This window comes from Seriola lalandi, unplaced genomic scaffold, assembly GCF_002814215.2.
Source record: "Seriola lalandi dorsalis isolate HSWRI2012SDOR001 ecotype SW California unplaced genomic scaffold, Sedor1 jcf7180002054972, whole genome shotgun sequence".
Lineage (NCBI taxonomy): Eukaryota > Metazoa > Chordata > Actinopteri > Carangiformes > Carangidae > Seriola > Seriola lalandi.
Genome location: NW_019525660.1, coordinates 2116096 through 2132372, shown reverse-complemented (window position 1 = coordinate 2132372; position 16277 = coordinate 2116096). Strand labels below are relative to the sequence as shown.

Here is a 16277-nt window from a genome sequence, read left to right as displayed (position 1 = left end):
AAGCTTAGAAAGAAGAAGAGTCAAAGTCCCATGAAAAAAATCAGCAGATCATTTATTACATACAGAAACATGAAACAATAAAACAAACAGGGTAAAATAATATAATGTTCATGTACAGTGGATTCATTTTATGTGCATACCCGAGAGAGAGTAGAGCCTCTTACTGATTGGTGTAATTAAGTGCTTTTAGATACACTTGTGGTTGAAAATGGTAAACTGGTTTGAAAAGCTACTGTTGGTGTGAGAATTTGTCTTAGCTAACCAAAACACAAACAAACCAAAAAAAACCAAAAAAAAAAACCCAAAGACAAAACAGAGAAAAAGAAACTGCAGTGCTTGTTTGTCTCTGCCTCGGCTTACTGCCAGCTCAAAAGAAGAGTCCTCTCATCCTCCGGCCGATGCCCTGTCTGTCGTACAGGACGTTGAACTTGTTGATGAACTGGTTCATACTGTTGCAGGTCTTGGTGATGGTGCCTAAGTAGGCCATGAGGCCCACATCATTACATTGCTGCAGGGAAACCAGAGGCATAGTTACAGAAAGCATTTGTTTGGCAGTACAACTCGGAGATTCACTACAAACAGTGATCATATAACAATCCCATTTCTATGAATATCTGCCGAATATTAACACGAGGGATTAAGGAGAGTGGTAAAAAGAATCTGCGTTGTCCAGCTTTGTTTCTTGCTGCTATTGAACACTGAAGATTTTCCAGTAATATTCTATATTTTCTACTAATTTTATGAAAATTGTCTGTGTATCCAAAGCCTGAGAGTTTATTCCTCTTTGCCATAGACCTCAAGTTTGTCCAAAACTAGGAACACACTCACGATTCAAATGTTAGTTTATTTGTCCTGCTACTGGAAATACTAGGACACCAAATTTGTATTAATCCACAGCTGAAAATTATTCCCAACAAATACACTATTTACTTTCGTTTGAGTGATGTTTGCTGAAAACTACTATATCCTGTTGTTTTAGGAAATTACTGAGCCTCTTCTAAAAAATGAAACTATATATAAGCTGACACATGTGATTTTTGGTTTCCCTGAAAATGTTAAGAAAACACAGCGGACACTTCTGAATTATGCTAACACTAGATTCTAAACACTGTAACAATCATGTTTATCATCATTTGTAAATCCATCACATTGTACCGTGAACGCACCTGCCCCCCCCCTCTATTCTTCTTGTTTTGCATTGTTGCTTTTGATCTTTGTTGATAATAAGAAAAATGTAGAGTGACACCAGCTTCATCCTTTAACATCTGCTATTTTGATGAAAGCATCACCATCCATTAGGGCTATTCTTTATGTTTGTAGGTGGGGCATAACAAAGCTTGCTTACATCATAGAAGTCAGTTTTGAATTTCGTGGTGCTGAGGACCGGCAGTCTGTGGCACAGGGCATTCGCTTCTCGAAGGATCTCATGGTTAAATGGCACCTCTCCTACAGCACATGAAAACAGACAGAAGGGACAAAAAGCAAAACTTGTAAAGCAGTACACTAAAACAGCGAGGTAAGATGATGCTGTCAAGATGCTATCAAACAGGCACTTGTAATTATGGAGGTCTGTTTGAGGGGGCCTCCCATAATGGCGTAAAAGTGAGGAAAGGAAACATCTCATTTAAAAGCAGCTGTTTTCCAGACTTATTTTCACATTCTTTGCTCTCACTGCACTGCCTCATCAAAAGGCCTTGTCAGTTCTCTCACCTGCTTCCACGGCTTTGACGTACTCTAGAATGATCTTCACCCGGCTGTGGAGCATCTTTATCGCACTGTGCTGGGCTATAAGGTGTTCAGCAACTAACAGAGACACAAAATATCAGAGTTTAAACCTTTTCAGACAGGATCCATTTTTACTGACACTGTGTAATATTAGTCAGGTCATAGGAGAGTTGATTCCATCACATTTCTAGGGCTCATTCAAAATCTAGTGATACAGAAGACATTTCTGTTTAGTTTAGCGTTTGTATTTTTTACATTTCTTTGTATTATAAGCATGCTGACAGTCTGTATCTGTGTTTATTTCCCACTGATTTAATACTATGTAAAGACTTAAATTGCTTTTATATGAGACTGCTCTATATGGGACAGTAACCACAACATCTCTCTAATTCCAATGACTAATTTGCATGGAATAAGAGAGAATGCTTCAAATTTATAAAATTTAAATGAAGACTTGACTTGTTACAAATAAAGGTAGGAAGTTTTGTTATTTTTTTCTGTTATCAATATTAATTTGGGGTGTTCTAGTTAGTATAGGTCTACATAATATCTTCATTACATAAATAACTGATAAAATCCACTGATTATGCACTGAAGAATCAGATATATGTGAGATGCCAGAATCTCCCACACTGTCTCTCCAGAAAGAAATTAATTTACAGTTGTGTTCAACACAGCCTGCAGAAATGAGTCCTTTGGGTGAAGTGGCTTATGTAACTGAAAACATCATATAACAGCCCAGAGCCTGGACTAATGTACTGCTGCTTGACCAAATCAGGGTATTTTGGTCTTTAATTTGAAAGCAGAGCTTCTTCGTATTCTACGCATAAATATATAGTACAACATATTCAGAACACCATTTCTGAAATGTAACAAATCATAACTGTAAGAAACTCCACAAGTATCTCAGCTAGTAGTGGCTGGAAAAGCCATTTCATTTCAATTCATCATAAATCTGAGATAATAGCAGAGATAAGCGCTTTTATGGATAACTGTTACATAAACAGTCTTTATTAAAGCGACTCTAAAAACAAGTGAAAATGGTTTACAGATAACAGGATACTGCAGTGCATGTAAACTCTCTCACTTTAACCTTTAAAGCAGTAGAGCAGTAGTGACAGTTCGGTTGACAAACCTGTCGAGTTTTCTCCTGTGCCAGTGGCTGTCATTCGAGCTACGTGGTCAACACCGATTCTCTCTGCTTCCTCTGTGGCCAGAGTGTACGTCAGCTCAGCAAACAACATGGTAGCCTGGGAGAAGAAAACAACAAAAAACACCAAAACATATGAGATAAAACTTTTCTCTTAGGGAAAGAGGGTCCCTTCACAGGAAAAAATATGTAGATGATATTAGATATAAACAGTACCTCTCCATTGATGATGTCAATCACAGATTCATAAACACTAACAGGAAGCTGAAAGCAGAAAAGATGCATCGTTTAGAGCAGCTGCATCTATACAAAACTGTGCTATTTTCTCACAATTCAAGGGAAAGAAATCAGAGCAACTCACGTCAGTGTGTTTGGTCATTGGGTTGAGCTTGAGGAAGAGAGGGCTCTCAATGATCTCACACACCTGGAGGAGGAGAGTGAAACAACAGTAAGAAAAGGCCAAAAAAAAAAAATCTGATGAGGTAAGATGACTTTTCTTTTACTACCGACAACAAAAGTAAAAAAGTCTAATTGATATTGTGTTGGAATTCAACTAACACAACTTCTGTAGTGTATACAAATGAATGATTAATAAAATATGTCTGTGTCTGCAATATTAAAGCCACTGCTTTAATATTTACTGTTATCTGACCAATCAAGGTCACGGCTGCAACAGGACTGCCTCGCCACTTGCTACTGAATGAATAAGCGAAGATCTGAGAGGAGTTAAAGATACCCATCTTCTGCTTTCATTCAGATTTGCTGTCCATATTGCACCTTTAACTTTTGCCTACCTGTTTATGAATGTGGATATCTGATTGGTCGGGGGGACCGCCTGTGGTGTACCAACCCAAGAACTCCATCTCTTTGAAAACCTGTTTGACTGAGAGATGAGATTGATTATTATAGAAAAACTACAGCAAGCACCTGACAAAAAGTCATAAAAGTAAATGCACTAACACAAGTGTATTTTTGCCCTTGACACATAAACACTACTTACATTGTTCCTCCTTGGTGTAATAATACTCCTTGTCAATATGCACTCGTTCATCTATGGTGTGAGACAGCAACTCAAAGGAGTTCATCACCTCAATGTTTCTACCCTCCTGCTTCCCAATCAGGGCTCCAATCACTGAGCAGAGGAGAAAACAAAATGCACAGCATCTACTGTAATTATCTGTTTTATTACACTCACAGAGCAACAAGAGATAAGGTACGCACCACTCTAACAAAAACCATTTTTCTTGCAGAAACGTTCTCATACATACCCTGCATTGGTCGTCCCTCCTGTGAGCGAATGCGTATCCAGTGGTCGGATATGTTGAGGATAACCAGAGGGTGTAAGGCCACGGAAACGCTCCCGGTGACCCCTGAGGCCATAACACTGGGGCTGGCTACAGTCACAGAGAGACACAAACAGGAGGAGCTTTAAATCTACAACAACTACAATAATGCTATAGTCAGAAAAATGTGTTTTTCTTCTTGTTTGACCCTCACTGTGGAGAATGATGACACCAGAAGACTGTTTTCACATTCAACTGCTGAGGTAGGAAAGTTTCTCTGTGCACAATCTAAATCCCCCATTTCCTCTCCCTGTTCTCTCTTTTAACTCGGGTTCTCTGTGTTGGACCATCAGCCGTCCTGGGACCTCACCCTCTCCCCCTCTGGCAGTTGGTGCCTCATTCCAGATGTTTTGGATCTGGATCTTCATCCTTCTGGAAGTTCAGCCTCTCCTTTTGTCTCTTTCTCACTCTCTCTCCCTTGTGTGCATGTTTTTTCCTTGTCTCTCTCTCTCTCCCTCTGTGTGAATATGTGCAAATGGTGTGCTTGAGTTTGCCTCTCATGTATTTGTGTCTAGTCTATACTCTTTCCAGATCGCATACTTTGGAGGAGGACGTGTGGCTCAGGTCTGTTTGAAATAGATGTAAATTTAAACACTTAAAATAGGGTAATACGATTTTTCTGTGGGATTAGTTGTTATTCAAAGAAGTGTATTATATTCATGTCTTAAACTGTGTCTTTGGGGATGAACTTTGCAGATAGGCCGATATATCGGTTCATCTCATGGACAGAGGGCATAGAAGACCAGCCCTATTTTGAGATTGGGTTGTTGTTATAGCTAGGTAATGAGTTCTCTCCCCAACCTGCATGTGGTGATGGATTTAGGTTTGTGTTACCGATCCAAACTATACTAAGAGATGAGAGGAGAAGTGATCAAAAATCCAATATGACTTATTTGTTGACAGCTTTTAGAGCAGATTTACTTTACGTTAACCCGCTTATATCGGCCAACCCGCTACCTGCCACCTTTAAAACCACGAAGGCATCTCTTCCCACCTCCCATAACACAAATATACAACACCTGCCACAATTTGCACGTAGGTCAATGTTGATATCGGACAGAAATGGTTAAATAAGGGAGAAATACTCGCCTGCCCCATCCACTTCCATTCCTCCACCATTGCTGGTCGCCATCTTGTCCGGTATTTCGCGCAGGCGCAGTGGAGTGTTCACCTAACGAACGTTAGGCGGCAACGTCGCCACATAAGGAAATTTTAAAATTAGCGCTACCGCATAATTATTGTCATAAATCTACCAAGTGTTTACAAGACACATGGATTTCGACCGAGATACGCTATGTTGCGCCGAAGGAAACATTTTTGATTTAACCGGGTATGTACCGCTAGGTCCTACAGTCAATGGGCAGCTGTTTCCTGGGGATTGCTGATTTGGGCGCAACCTGTGTGCGTCGTGATAGTAGTCCGTGTCGAAGGTCTAAAGAGTTTTGTTTACAAAATGGAAGAATTTAAACTCTGTAATCTGGACTACTTTCCCGAGAACATTTTAATTGATGTGTTGTCGTTTCTGAGCGTACGGGAGCTCGTCAAAGCTGGAAGGTAAGAGAAATGTAACTTTGCCGACCAGTGTTTTACCAGTTATTCGTATTGTGAAACAAAACTCTGCCAGCTTTGCCTTTGTTCTGACTCAAGTCACATGATTAAGTTTTTTGTTGCATTTTACGGTGTTTTTAGAGTGTGTAAGAGATGGAAACGTCTTGTTAAAGACCAGAGACTGTGGAGACATGTCGATCTGACGACATGGAAGGGGGTAAGTTACTTACAATGTGACGTTAATATTTCAGTTTTGATTTACCTTTTCATCTTTCATTTGGATCTTCTATTGGATTAACGTAGCCACACAACACATCCACAATAACAACAAAAAATATAGCCATACAGAACACGCAGTTCCTACGAGAAATCAGATGTCCCAATAGCCACAACTTTATCACTTTCTTTGGCGATAAAGAGGAAAGGCTAAGAGTCTTTGAAAACCTAAAACCAAGTCAAGAATCTTTGACAGTCACATCAAGTCACTGACAAAGTCTGCATGCTACCATCTTAAAAATACATAAAAGTATCAGAGGATTCATGTCTAACCATTGCTTACAAAAGTTGCTCAAGCTTTCATTGCCATCAGGTTTAGGTCTCAGCTCAGGACTTTTCTCATTCAGAAAGCTGCTGCTAAAATAATCAATCTTGTTGTTTTCCCCAGGCTTTTGAGACAATGTTAGCAAACTTACATGCATTAAAACTGAAAAACCATTAACATATTTGATAATCTGTACAGTAGATTGTTGTTTTGTTTTGCTGTTTAAGTCAAGACAAGGAACCATACAAAAATGAAACTGGTTTCCTGTGGGTTGTAGCCTAAAAGAGTTAAAGTACTCATGCACCACAGAGTTAAATATCCAGAAGAAAAATATTAGGCACTATCCACTTGTATTCATTACGTTAAAAGATCGTTTTTAATGTTTTAATTTGAAGTGTAACGTTTTATGTTGTATATGTATTTTATGTGTACGTCTTACCATTAGACTCTATAGAAGTCGATTACAAATGGATTGACAGAAACTCTCTCTTTTGCTTCCCATCCTTTATTCTCAACACTCACACATATTCGTGGACTGTCCACTGTGTGCAAGGTGACATCCCGCATACTTTGGGTCCTGCTGCGTCAGTACCTTGGTTGTGGACTAAGATGCCTTCGGCTGCGTGGGTTGCTGCTCTCTGCCCGAGGCGGTAGCTTTCTCTCTGAGTCTTGGCTCAAAGCTTTGGCCACAAAGTGCCCTCGCCTGAGTAAGCTCTATCTGTTGCATGCAGACCTGAGGAGCCTGTCCAGTTGCCAGCTTCTACCTCCGTCTTTGCAAGTGCTGGAGTTGCGTGGTTGTGAGCTGCCTCGCAGCTTTTTCAACCAGGCACTGCCTACTTCACCTGCCCAAGAAAGAGCAGAAGCCACGTCCAGTGTTGGCGCTCAACAGAAAGGGCAGGATCAGAAAGGAAAAAAGCTTGGCACTCCATCAGGGATTCCTATTGAAACATTAGTCCTTAACAATGTACCCTCTTTCACGGACCAACACCTGCAGAGTCTGACATCATGGGAGAGGCTCAGTCGACTGGAGCTGCGTGATACCTTTCGCATAACAGCTAACGGGCTCAGGAGCTGCGCTGCCAAGGACGGCATCTGTGGTGTGGAAGGCCTTTCCAGGCTCAAGTTTCTAGAAATAGGAATCACTGGGCGGCAGGGCTACCAGTCACAGATGGCCTCCCTGGGGCTAGGGGCAGGATGGCTTGGCCTGGAAGAACTGAGCCTGGGTGGTAAAGAGGTGGGGCCAGGTCTACTCTGTGCCAGCCGTCTGAAGGACCTGAAGCGTCTGCGCCTGTGGGCCTGTACTCTCAGCGAGATGCAGATAGTTCGGAGCTGCCGTATGCTTCGTGGACTCCGACGGCTGGAGTTTTTGGACGTGAGCTTCCAGCCTCGGCAGTGTCCACCAGTGTTGGAAGGGGAAGGTGGCGGTGAAGAAGAGCAGGGCAGTGAAGAAGCTGCAGGTGGAGATAGCAACAATGATGAGAACAAGACGCTGGATGTGAACGATCCTATTCCAAGTGTGCGCCGCTCACTGGCTGTCCTGCTGCCATCCTGCACACTAGTTTTCACCAACTGCTCTGTTCAGATTAATGCAGACTAAATGACGTCATCACTACTGATGAATACAAGTGGCCAAAATGGTTAAAATTCTCTTTCACACAGATATGTGTAGTTTTTATAGCATTATCGATGAAATGGTTAACATTCATTTTTATTATTGTGTCATGATATAAGTATGCCCAGCCCATATTGTCTTCCAATATATCATAGTCTCAAATGAGTCAGTTCCAAGGTGCAACATATGTTTTTCATATATATATATATACATATATTTTCATTTTTCACAACCAGATTTTCTGACCTTTGTGTCAACAACATTAAAAAAAAAACACTGACAAAACAACTACAGTGTAATACTGGAGAAATCAGAGTAAACTCTTAATTAATAGTCCATCTTGTTTTCTCTTCCAGGCTTTTGAGACTGTTTTACCCGTGGATACTTTTGAATCTGCCAACCTCCGTAGCCAGAGGAGGAATACCAGGTGTCAACTTTGCAATTTAAGGGTTAGGGTGAGGATTAGGGTTAGTGGACATGTGTGGATTGAATAAAACTTGAATAAAAGCTGAGATGGCCAATTGCCTGAAGCATAAGAGACTCCTTTCACTTGAATAAAAGCTTACTTTTAATGTAGCTATATATTGTGATATAGCATTTTAAATTGAAAATCAAATGATAAAGTCTCTCTGGATAAAATAACCAGAAGTGAATCCAGCACATTGAAAATACCTGATAAATTAAGGTACTTCATTACCTTGATGAGAAAGTCATCTTGCCACAAAGCAGCCTTGCTTTTTTCCTTGGAGACCCATATATATTGAAGTTGGAGCTATCGCATTGAAAACACTTTGGAAAAATCTCTGATGTTGACAAATATATGATTTTACAGTTTATATTGTCTGTATTGTTACTCACTGTCTTCGAGGTAAATCAGTGGATAGTCTGACTTCCAAATTGATTGTTCACATGAAACATATTAACAAAAATAGACAAGCTTTTAGCTAAGTGTTTAAAACTCAGTCACAATATGACACAAAATGTGGAACTGTCGCTGCTAGACTGTAAAGACTTAAGCAGGTGTCGGATACAAAGGCAGACAACTGAAACATACTGCTGGCAATCCACCTGTTTCCTGTACTTTAACTCCTGTTCAACAATGTATACATTCAGACAAAATGTCAGTTACAAACAGGTGTCTGGTTCTGGTGTTACAGAACAACAGCATACCATATGTAAATTCATCTGTATCATGTCCCAATCCCCTGTCATTTTTCCAATTTCTTTACCTATATGCTTTTTAGAAATTATGAAATAACAATGCTAATTGTAAATGTCTGTTGATTGTGTAATGGAGAGAAAACATGGAAGATGTGCATCCTTGACATGAATTGTCATTTAAAGCACAGTTATAGATGTTTGAAAATTTAAATGAGAAACTGTTTTGAATAAATCTATTTTGAACAAATAAATCCTGTGGTATATTTGTTTTTGTATTTTGTCATTTAATAGATGCATTCTCTTAAAAATAAAGATAAATAATAAATAAAGATCTTTTTTTTGAATTACAGACTGACCTTTCATGAAATTCAATTCACACTCATTAAACGAAAAACATAAGTTAACAGCATATATTCTAATTGGGGAAAATGTTATAAATTGTTGTGTCATGTTAAGATGTTATGAAGCTGCTGTAGAGTTTAGCTTGTTCACACATCTGGGATCTACAACAAAAAGAATGTTGTTAGTGCTGAAACGATAAGTTGAGTAATCAAATAATTGATTAGCAGAAAATAAATAGCCTCTAATTTGGATAGTGAATCAATCATTTTAGTTATTTTTCATTGAAAAACATTACTTTCTTTGGTTCCAGATTTTCTGCGGGAAGGACTCTCTGCTCATTTTTATTTTATGTAATTGGAAATGGTATCATTGTAAAAGATGTAAATCTTTGAATCTTAAGATTTTTGAGCTAAACAAAACATTTGAAGATGTCACTTTGTGGTCTGAGAAATTATTATGGGCATTTTCCTCAAATTGTTTTTGACCTTTCATTGAATAGACAGTTATTTGATTTATCATGAACTTGTAAATATTTGATTTTTTTTTCTTTTTGTTAGTTGCAGCCCCAGATGTTTTCACTAATAAAAATATCATCTTACAAAGAAACACCAGGGACAAAAGGGGCCATGGTGGGTAAACTCAAATTTGAAACTATATAGTTGACATCACAAGCATAAAGATGTTTATTCTCTTTTACAAAGGAAACGCAAACAGCGATAGGGTTCAGTTACTTTGGCCAGGCCACGAATGAAAACAATAATAAAGTAACGACACTGTGAACACTTCTTCACCGCTGTTAAAAGATTCAGGAAAAGGAAACAGGAGAGGAAGGCGGGTCCATATCGCTGTATCGTCGGTGTTCACCAATCACACGTGTTTTCCTGCAGCAATTCTGGCCAATGGGAGCCTTCTATGTGAGGCATACCGACCAATCGCTGTCGTGAAGGTTGGCTTTTTGAAAACGTTGGCGGCCGAAGAAGTTCAAAAATATTAGGACTGGGCTTTACACGCTGGAAAGTTAATACTCCGTATCTTCATTACGATGCAGGTAATTTGGTATTTTACTTTTTTGGTAGCGAGGTTGGACTGGGCAGCAATTGAGAACTCCGAGCAGCTTCTTTCAGTTGTCGCAGATTTTAGCTAGGTAGCTAACGTTAGGTTTGCCAGCTACCCTATTGAGCTAACCTAATTGTAGCATAACGTCTCTTAAATTGAGTTGAACATGACAACAACCCTTGTATAATGTATGTATATGACAGAAGATAAACATAAGTGGCTATATTCAATGTAATTCGATGGTGTTGAATGTAAGTCTATGTTTCAGGCGCTACCCCACAAACAAGGCAAAGGTTTTAACTGTGGCCTAACGTTACCGAACCGTTCTCATTGTTTAACGACAGAAACATGCCTATTTAAGGACATTTACTGTATCTAAGTGAACGACTTAAACCAAAATCTAATTAATCAATGTGGTGATGAATCATTTTTTATATTACACATAAACTGCGTTGTATTACCTTACCTAAATGTAGTAGAACTTTTTAACATTACAAAGTTACATTGTCAGCTTCACAGTCTACCCAGTGTACCCAGTCTGATACATTCACAGATATTGAAAATGTACACTGAAGTAACAGACAAAAAGGGCCATCTATACAGTCTAATGCAGTCCATTGTTGAAGGGTGTGTTGTCAAGGTGGAGAAAATATCATGAAAGTGGGAAGTCATAAAGATCAAAATGTCCACCCTCTTTCTGAAGCTTGAAGCGACTACAAATCCCCAATAAACAGCGAAAGTAGTTGAGCCCTAATACCACTCAGCCAGCCTCAGTCTATGCAGGAAAAACCCTCAGAATCAGAGCCACCTTGGGTGTTTTAAGTTGATGGACTGTTTTCCTCATCACCCTGCTTGCTATATATACCCTGGACATTGTCTAAAATAAGAAATATAACTTGAAGCTAAAAATAAGTCTGAATGATAAGACACTCCACTCAAATGTACTGTAGGTTAATGTGAGCTGTCTGTATTTATTTCTTTACAGAATAAGGAAAATTATGAGCCCAGGGATTTCCCAAGACCGGTAAGTAGTAATGGCTATAAAAAGATGTCTAGATTTGCCCACTGTGCTTAATGAATATCTCATCTGTGATTACCTTTTGTACCAACACTTAGGAAAAAGGTCTATCAAATGAGCTGATGTGGTGTGAAAATATTCAAAATCAGTATTGTTTTCTAGCCAATTGAAGTTTATTGTCAATAAAGCACTTAATAACTGCTTTTTTGTGTTTTTGCTTCTGAATATCAGTTTACAACCCCTAGCATGGTGGCAGGCCCACAGCGTGTTCAGGTGAAGACACGAGCAGAGATGGACAAAAATGCCATCACAGGTAACCTCTGCCTCCTCACACACAGATACCATTCAAACTTCAACAAATCTTCCTGTTTTGATTGTATTGTCATTTTTAGGCCCTGGGAGAGAGTGCGTTGGCTCATCCAGTTCAGCTTCAAAGTAAGTGTATTCACTCGTACCCCTCCATTTGTGTATTGCTATAATGATCTGTTTTCATCAAAGTGATGGCCTCAACTGTTTGAATGGTTAGCACAAGAATGTTTGTGTTTGCACTCTCTACAGGAAAGTCTCCATTGATGACTTCGACATCGGTCGACCATTAGGGAAGGGCAAGTTTGGTAATGTTTACCTTGCAAGAGTAAAGAAGCTGCAAGCCATCGTGGCGCTGAAGGTGTTGTTCAAGTCACAGATGGAAAAGGAGGGTGTGGAGCATCAACTCAGGAGGGAGATTGAGATTCAGGCCCATCTCAAGTTAGTATCCTGAAAGAACATTTTTTGTTGTCTGATGTGGGTTGGTATTTAGCTATGTTTAGAAGACAAATGCTGAGTACTTGAGGGGCATAATTCAGGGCAAAATATCTTAGTTCATACATTTCCTGAAAGGCTATTTGCTACTATTCTCTGCCCCTCTGAACATTCAATAACTTCTAACATTTATCTATATAATATACAAGGTGTCAGATGAACAGTGGTTTAATTTTGTGCTTCACATCTTTACTGTGAATTGCAAACTGAAACGATTGCTGCAACGTTTTATGTGAATAATGTTTTGCAAATTTTAATGGTAGGTTAACCAATGAGATGCCAAGTTAGATGCATGTACAGTTTTGGAGGAACATTTGTGTTCTTCCTGCATGTCATATGATGGTTATCTGTGCTCTTTTAGGCAGTAGCATTTGCATTTTGATAAACATTTACTCCAGTTTATCACAAAATAACTAGTACAACCCTGCAAAATACTGGCAGCACTGTTTCAGCAGATTAATTGATGGTTCATTTCTGAAATACCAGATTAACACATTTATTCAATTCTTCTTCACACATCTTGCTCAAATAGGGATTTTGCTTTCTGGTACTATGAATACACTGACTTTGAATGTCTTTCACTTGGTTTTGGAAATACCTTCAACAACACTCTACCTAAAAATATACTCTATTTTCTCCTCAGGCACCCCAACATTCTGCGCTTCTACAATTACTTCCATGACCGCAAAAGGGTGTTCTTAGTGCTAGAGTACGCCCCACGTGGTGAAATGTACAAAGAGCTACAGAGATGTGGAAGATTTGATGACCAGCGCACTGCCACAGTAAGAGATGAACCAAGTTTGTTCATTGTTCAGGAGTAATTTGCACATCCTTACTTCATCCTAGGCAGTTTACTGGACTTGATGAACTACATTGCTTGTATTGTGTGTGTTTAAATTTAAATGTCGTAATTCAGTGTTAACCTCTTTAAATTTGCAGTACATGGAGGAGATATCTGATGCTCTAATGTATTGCCATGAGAAGAAAGTGATTCATCGTGACATCAAGCCAGAAAATCTGCTTCTCGGCTATCGCGGAGAGCTGAAAATTGCCGATTTTGGTTGGTCTGTTCATGCACCTTCTCTGAGGTGAGTAATCATAGTGTCAATGCACCACTATACCCTGTAAGAAATGGCTGTCTGCTGCTGTGTGCTGTCGCATGTCTGTTTTTTTTGCTACCTTCCCCACTCACCTCTTGTTTTAAACCTTCCCAGACGTCGCACCATGTGTGGAACACTGGACTACCTCCCTCCAGAGATGATTGAGGGACACACCCACAGTGAGAAAGTGGACCTGTGGTGCATTGGGGTCCTCTGCTACGAATGCCTGGTTGGCAACCCACCTTTTGAAACTGCCAGCCATTCAGAAACGTACAAAAGAATTATGAAGGTTGGTGTTTTTCTTTGGGTGTCAAATTCTTAGTTGGACAAATCTAAAGAAATTGTTTTGTCACTTTTTGTAAAGTGAAGTCTGGAAGAACCTTGGCCACTTCCATTCATGGATATGTGAGAATAACCTTTTTGAGATATTTTACACCGTTCAGAATAGTCAAGGGTCGGCCCTACCAGCACTAAGCATGCTGGTGCTTATTTTGGTAGGGGTGTTTGAGGGGTAATTTTACTGAGGAGTGAGGACGTGTTATGCTTCCACTCTCTCGGTCTCTTGCGTTTTTCAAAATTCTAGTGACTGAAAACAGAAATTTTAAAGATTACTCTTGAACACACATCACTGTTTACAGACTGTCACCCTGCTTCAGTGTTTACCTACTGTACTTAGGGGATTATTACCAACAATTAAAGTACATTCACTAACAGATTTACCTCCAAACAAAGGTTTATCATCAGAACATCTACATTTTTTTTTTTTTTTTTTTTTTCTTGTGTCCCAACAAACTTTGCTGTGGCCTTGTTGCTGTCTCCAGATCCTAGCAATTACTCTTGAGTACAACACTATCATAACTGATACAAAATGATGGCTGTATTCAGAAATAAGAATCAATTTATAATATTTTCATCTACATATGTTTTTACTCTTCAGTGATTTCAGGAAACTTTATAAGTTTCTGTCCATGAACCCTGAACAACACCAGATCATGAGCTGAGAAAGCCTAGTTTTAGGCAAAATTATGGTATCAGTATTGGGATGTGATATATCATGAATCAATTAAACCACAATACACAGGTATTTTAAAAAAGTAAGGTATCTATATAAACAACTAGTATGAACTATTTCTCTTAGAAAAGTCAGTATTTACTGCAACAGTCTGTGTGATGATTAGATAAATAAATACCCTCTCGTCATTTTCAGGTGGATTTGAAGTTCCCCAAGACTGTCTCAGATGGTGCACGGGACCTGATATCGAAGCTGCTTCGCCACAGCCCCACCAATCGCCTCTCACTACAGAGTGTCATTGACCACCCATGGGTGCGCAGCAACTCTCACCGGCTCCTACCCCCATCCTACCCTGCCAAGAAATCCTGAGCCCACCTGGTCAACCTGCTTACTGCCTTCAGAGGGGTGTTTTATGTCCACGAGAGACTCTGGGCCAGCATGTTTTGGTTTCACTGCCAAGAGCTTCAAACTGCCATTATTTCGGCACATTTTATGATGCATATACATGCATACCCAGTTTTATGTTGTACAGTGTGGTGTCATTATATATGTCTAGTTATTTAGAGGTGTATGTGTTGTTACTTTAATTTCTGAAACATTTTTAAAATGGACAAAGCTCAGTTTTGTATTTCTGCGCCTGATGGTGTTGACTCCAAAGTACTACTGTTAGACAGCCTCAAGCCGAATATATTCTCAAATAGTTTAAGATAATGTGTTTGAGGGATGGGGTGTAAAGCATGTTTTATTTTCCCTCAAGCTGTACTTCAAATTTCTAATAAATATTATAAAAGGATTTGAGGACATCTATTGAATAATTTATTATGTAAAGGAAGTGGTTGCATTGCAGATCCAAACAGTATATCAGGTCTAATACAAAGGCACCCTGCAATTTATCCTAATTTCATTAAGTTTATGTTCAGGTTTTGTTGAAACTGTTTACAAAGATGTTCCTTCACATTTATGGTCATTTTGGAGGCTGTAGTTTAGTTTGTCACGTGTGCTGTTGAATTATACTGATATGATTTTAGTATTTTATCCATCCTCTTTATCAATGAGGGTAGACTAATAAAACGGGAACATGGTATATATTATGAAATTATTTCTTAAGGTTTGTACTAATAATATATGAATGACCCCCCCATCTACAGTAAAATACTCGTAATCGGTAGTTTATCATTTAAATAATACACATTCACAAAGTTACTTGACAGAAACGTGTACATACGGTAGCGTGGCCGAGCGGTCTAAGGCGCTGGATTAAGGCTCCAGTCTCTTCGGGGGCGTGGGTTCGAATCCCACCGCTGCCATCACATTTTTGTCCTCAGATTGTATTTTGTATTTAATTTATCAGAGATCTACCGTCTGCCTTCTCTGAAAGTTTTTGTTGTCGGTGAATATCGGTAGAAGTTATACAGCGAGCGACGTAACATTGTCACCAAAAACAAACGAGCTGGAAACGTGATACGTTAGGTTGACTTACCATAAAACAATAGAAATGATGGTAACTCGTATTTTCTCTGGAACACCATCAGTATTGGGTCAAGCCAATTATCGCCGAAAAAACAAATTACACAATAACTTGGCATAGTCTTAAGCAAACGTGGATGTAATTTGTTACATTAAAGCGCTAGAGGTCACTAAATGATCAAAATGTTACACGGAGTTTAGGTTTTAGTCAACATCGTTAATCGAAAATTCTTTCAATTGCTTTTGTTTGCCTTTATTATCATATTTGAATATGTCTCGGATCTGGTATCTGTATCTGTATGAATAAAACCACACAGCACAACGTGCGTTTGTGTTGTCGTTTAATCTTCCTGATTGTCTCTCATACACAAGCTGCTATATCCGTTTATCCAGGGGCGGGG

At 39.2% G+C, this 16277-nt stretch overlaps 3 protein-coding genes and 1 non-coding gene across 4 annotated transcripts; 3 read left to right on the top strand and 1 right to left on the bottom strand.

The window, feature by feature from the left end:
* Positions 1 to 31: 31 nt before the first annotated feature.
* cops6 (COP9 signalosome subunit 6) lies at positions 32 to 4297 on the bottom strand. Its single transcript, XM_023398085.2, has 9 exons — positions 4144 to 4297; positions 3876 to 4007; positions 3670 to 3758; positions 3237 to 3299; positions 3092 to 3139; positions 2861 to 2975; positions 1711 to 1803; positions 1346 to 1446; positions 32 to 508 (listed from the first exon to the last, which is right to left on the bottom strand). The coding sequence occupies exons 1-9, from the start codon at positions 4253 to 4255 to the stop codon at positions 368 to 370; spliced, it is 894 nt and encodes a 297-aa protein (XP_023253853.2). The 5' UTR covers positions 4256 to 4297; the 3' UTR covers positions 32 to 367.
* A 1088-nt stretch (positions 4298 to 5385) lies between these two features.
* LOC111648249 (uncharacterized) lies at positions 5386 to 9331 on the top strand. The gene is made up of 3 exons (XM_023398084.2): positions 5386 to 5772; positions 5908 to 5983; positions 6861 to 9331. Exons 1-3 carry the CDS (start codon positions 5672 to 5674, stop codon positions 7902 to 7904), a joined length of 1221 nt encoding a protein of 406 aa, XP_023253852.1. The 5' UTR covers positions 5386 to 5671; the 3' UTR covers positions 7905 to 9331.
* A 1021-nt stretch (positions 9332 to 10352) lies between these two features.
* Positions 10353 to 15202, top strand: aurkb (aurora kinase B). The gene is made up of 9 exons (XM_023397985.2): positions 10353 to 10470; positions 11464 to 11502; positions 11728 to 11809; positions 11889 to 11931; positions 12055 to 12243; positions 12941 to 13079; positions 13237 to 13385; positions 13512 to 13686; positions 14605 to 15202. Exons 1-9 carry the CDS (start codon positions 10465 to 10467, stop codon positions 14776 to 14778), a joined length of 996 nt encoding a protein of 331 aa, XP_023253753.1. The 5' UTR covers positions 10353 to 10464; the 3' UTR covers positions 14779 to 15202.
* Positions 15203 to 15634: 432 nt separating this feature from the next.
* trnal-aag (transfer RNA leucine (anticodon AAG)) lies at positions 15635 to 15716 on the top strand. Its single transcript has one exon. It is a non-coding gene; the product is annotated as a tRNA-Leu (tRNA).
* Positions 15717 to 16277: the final 561 nt, after the last annotated feature.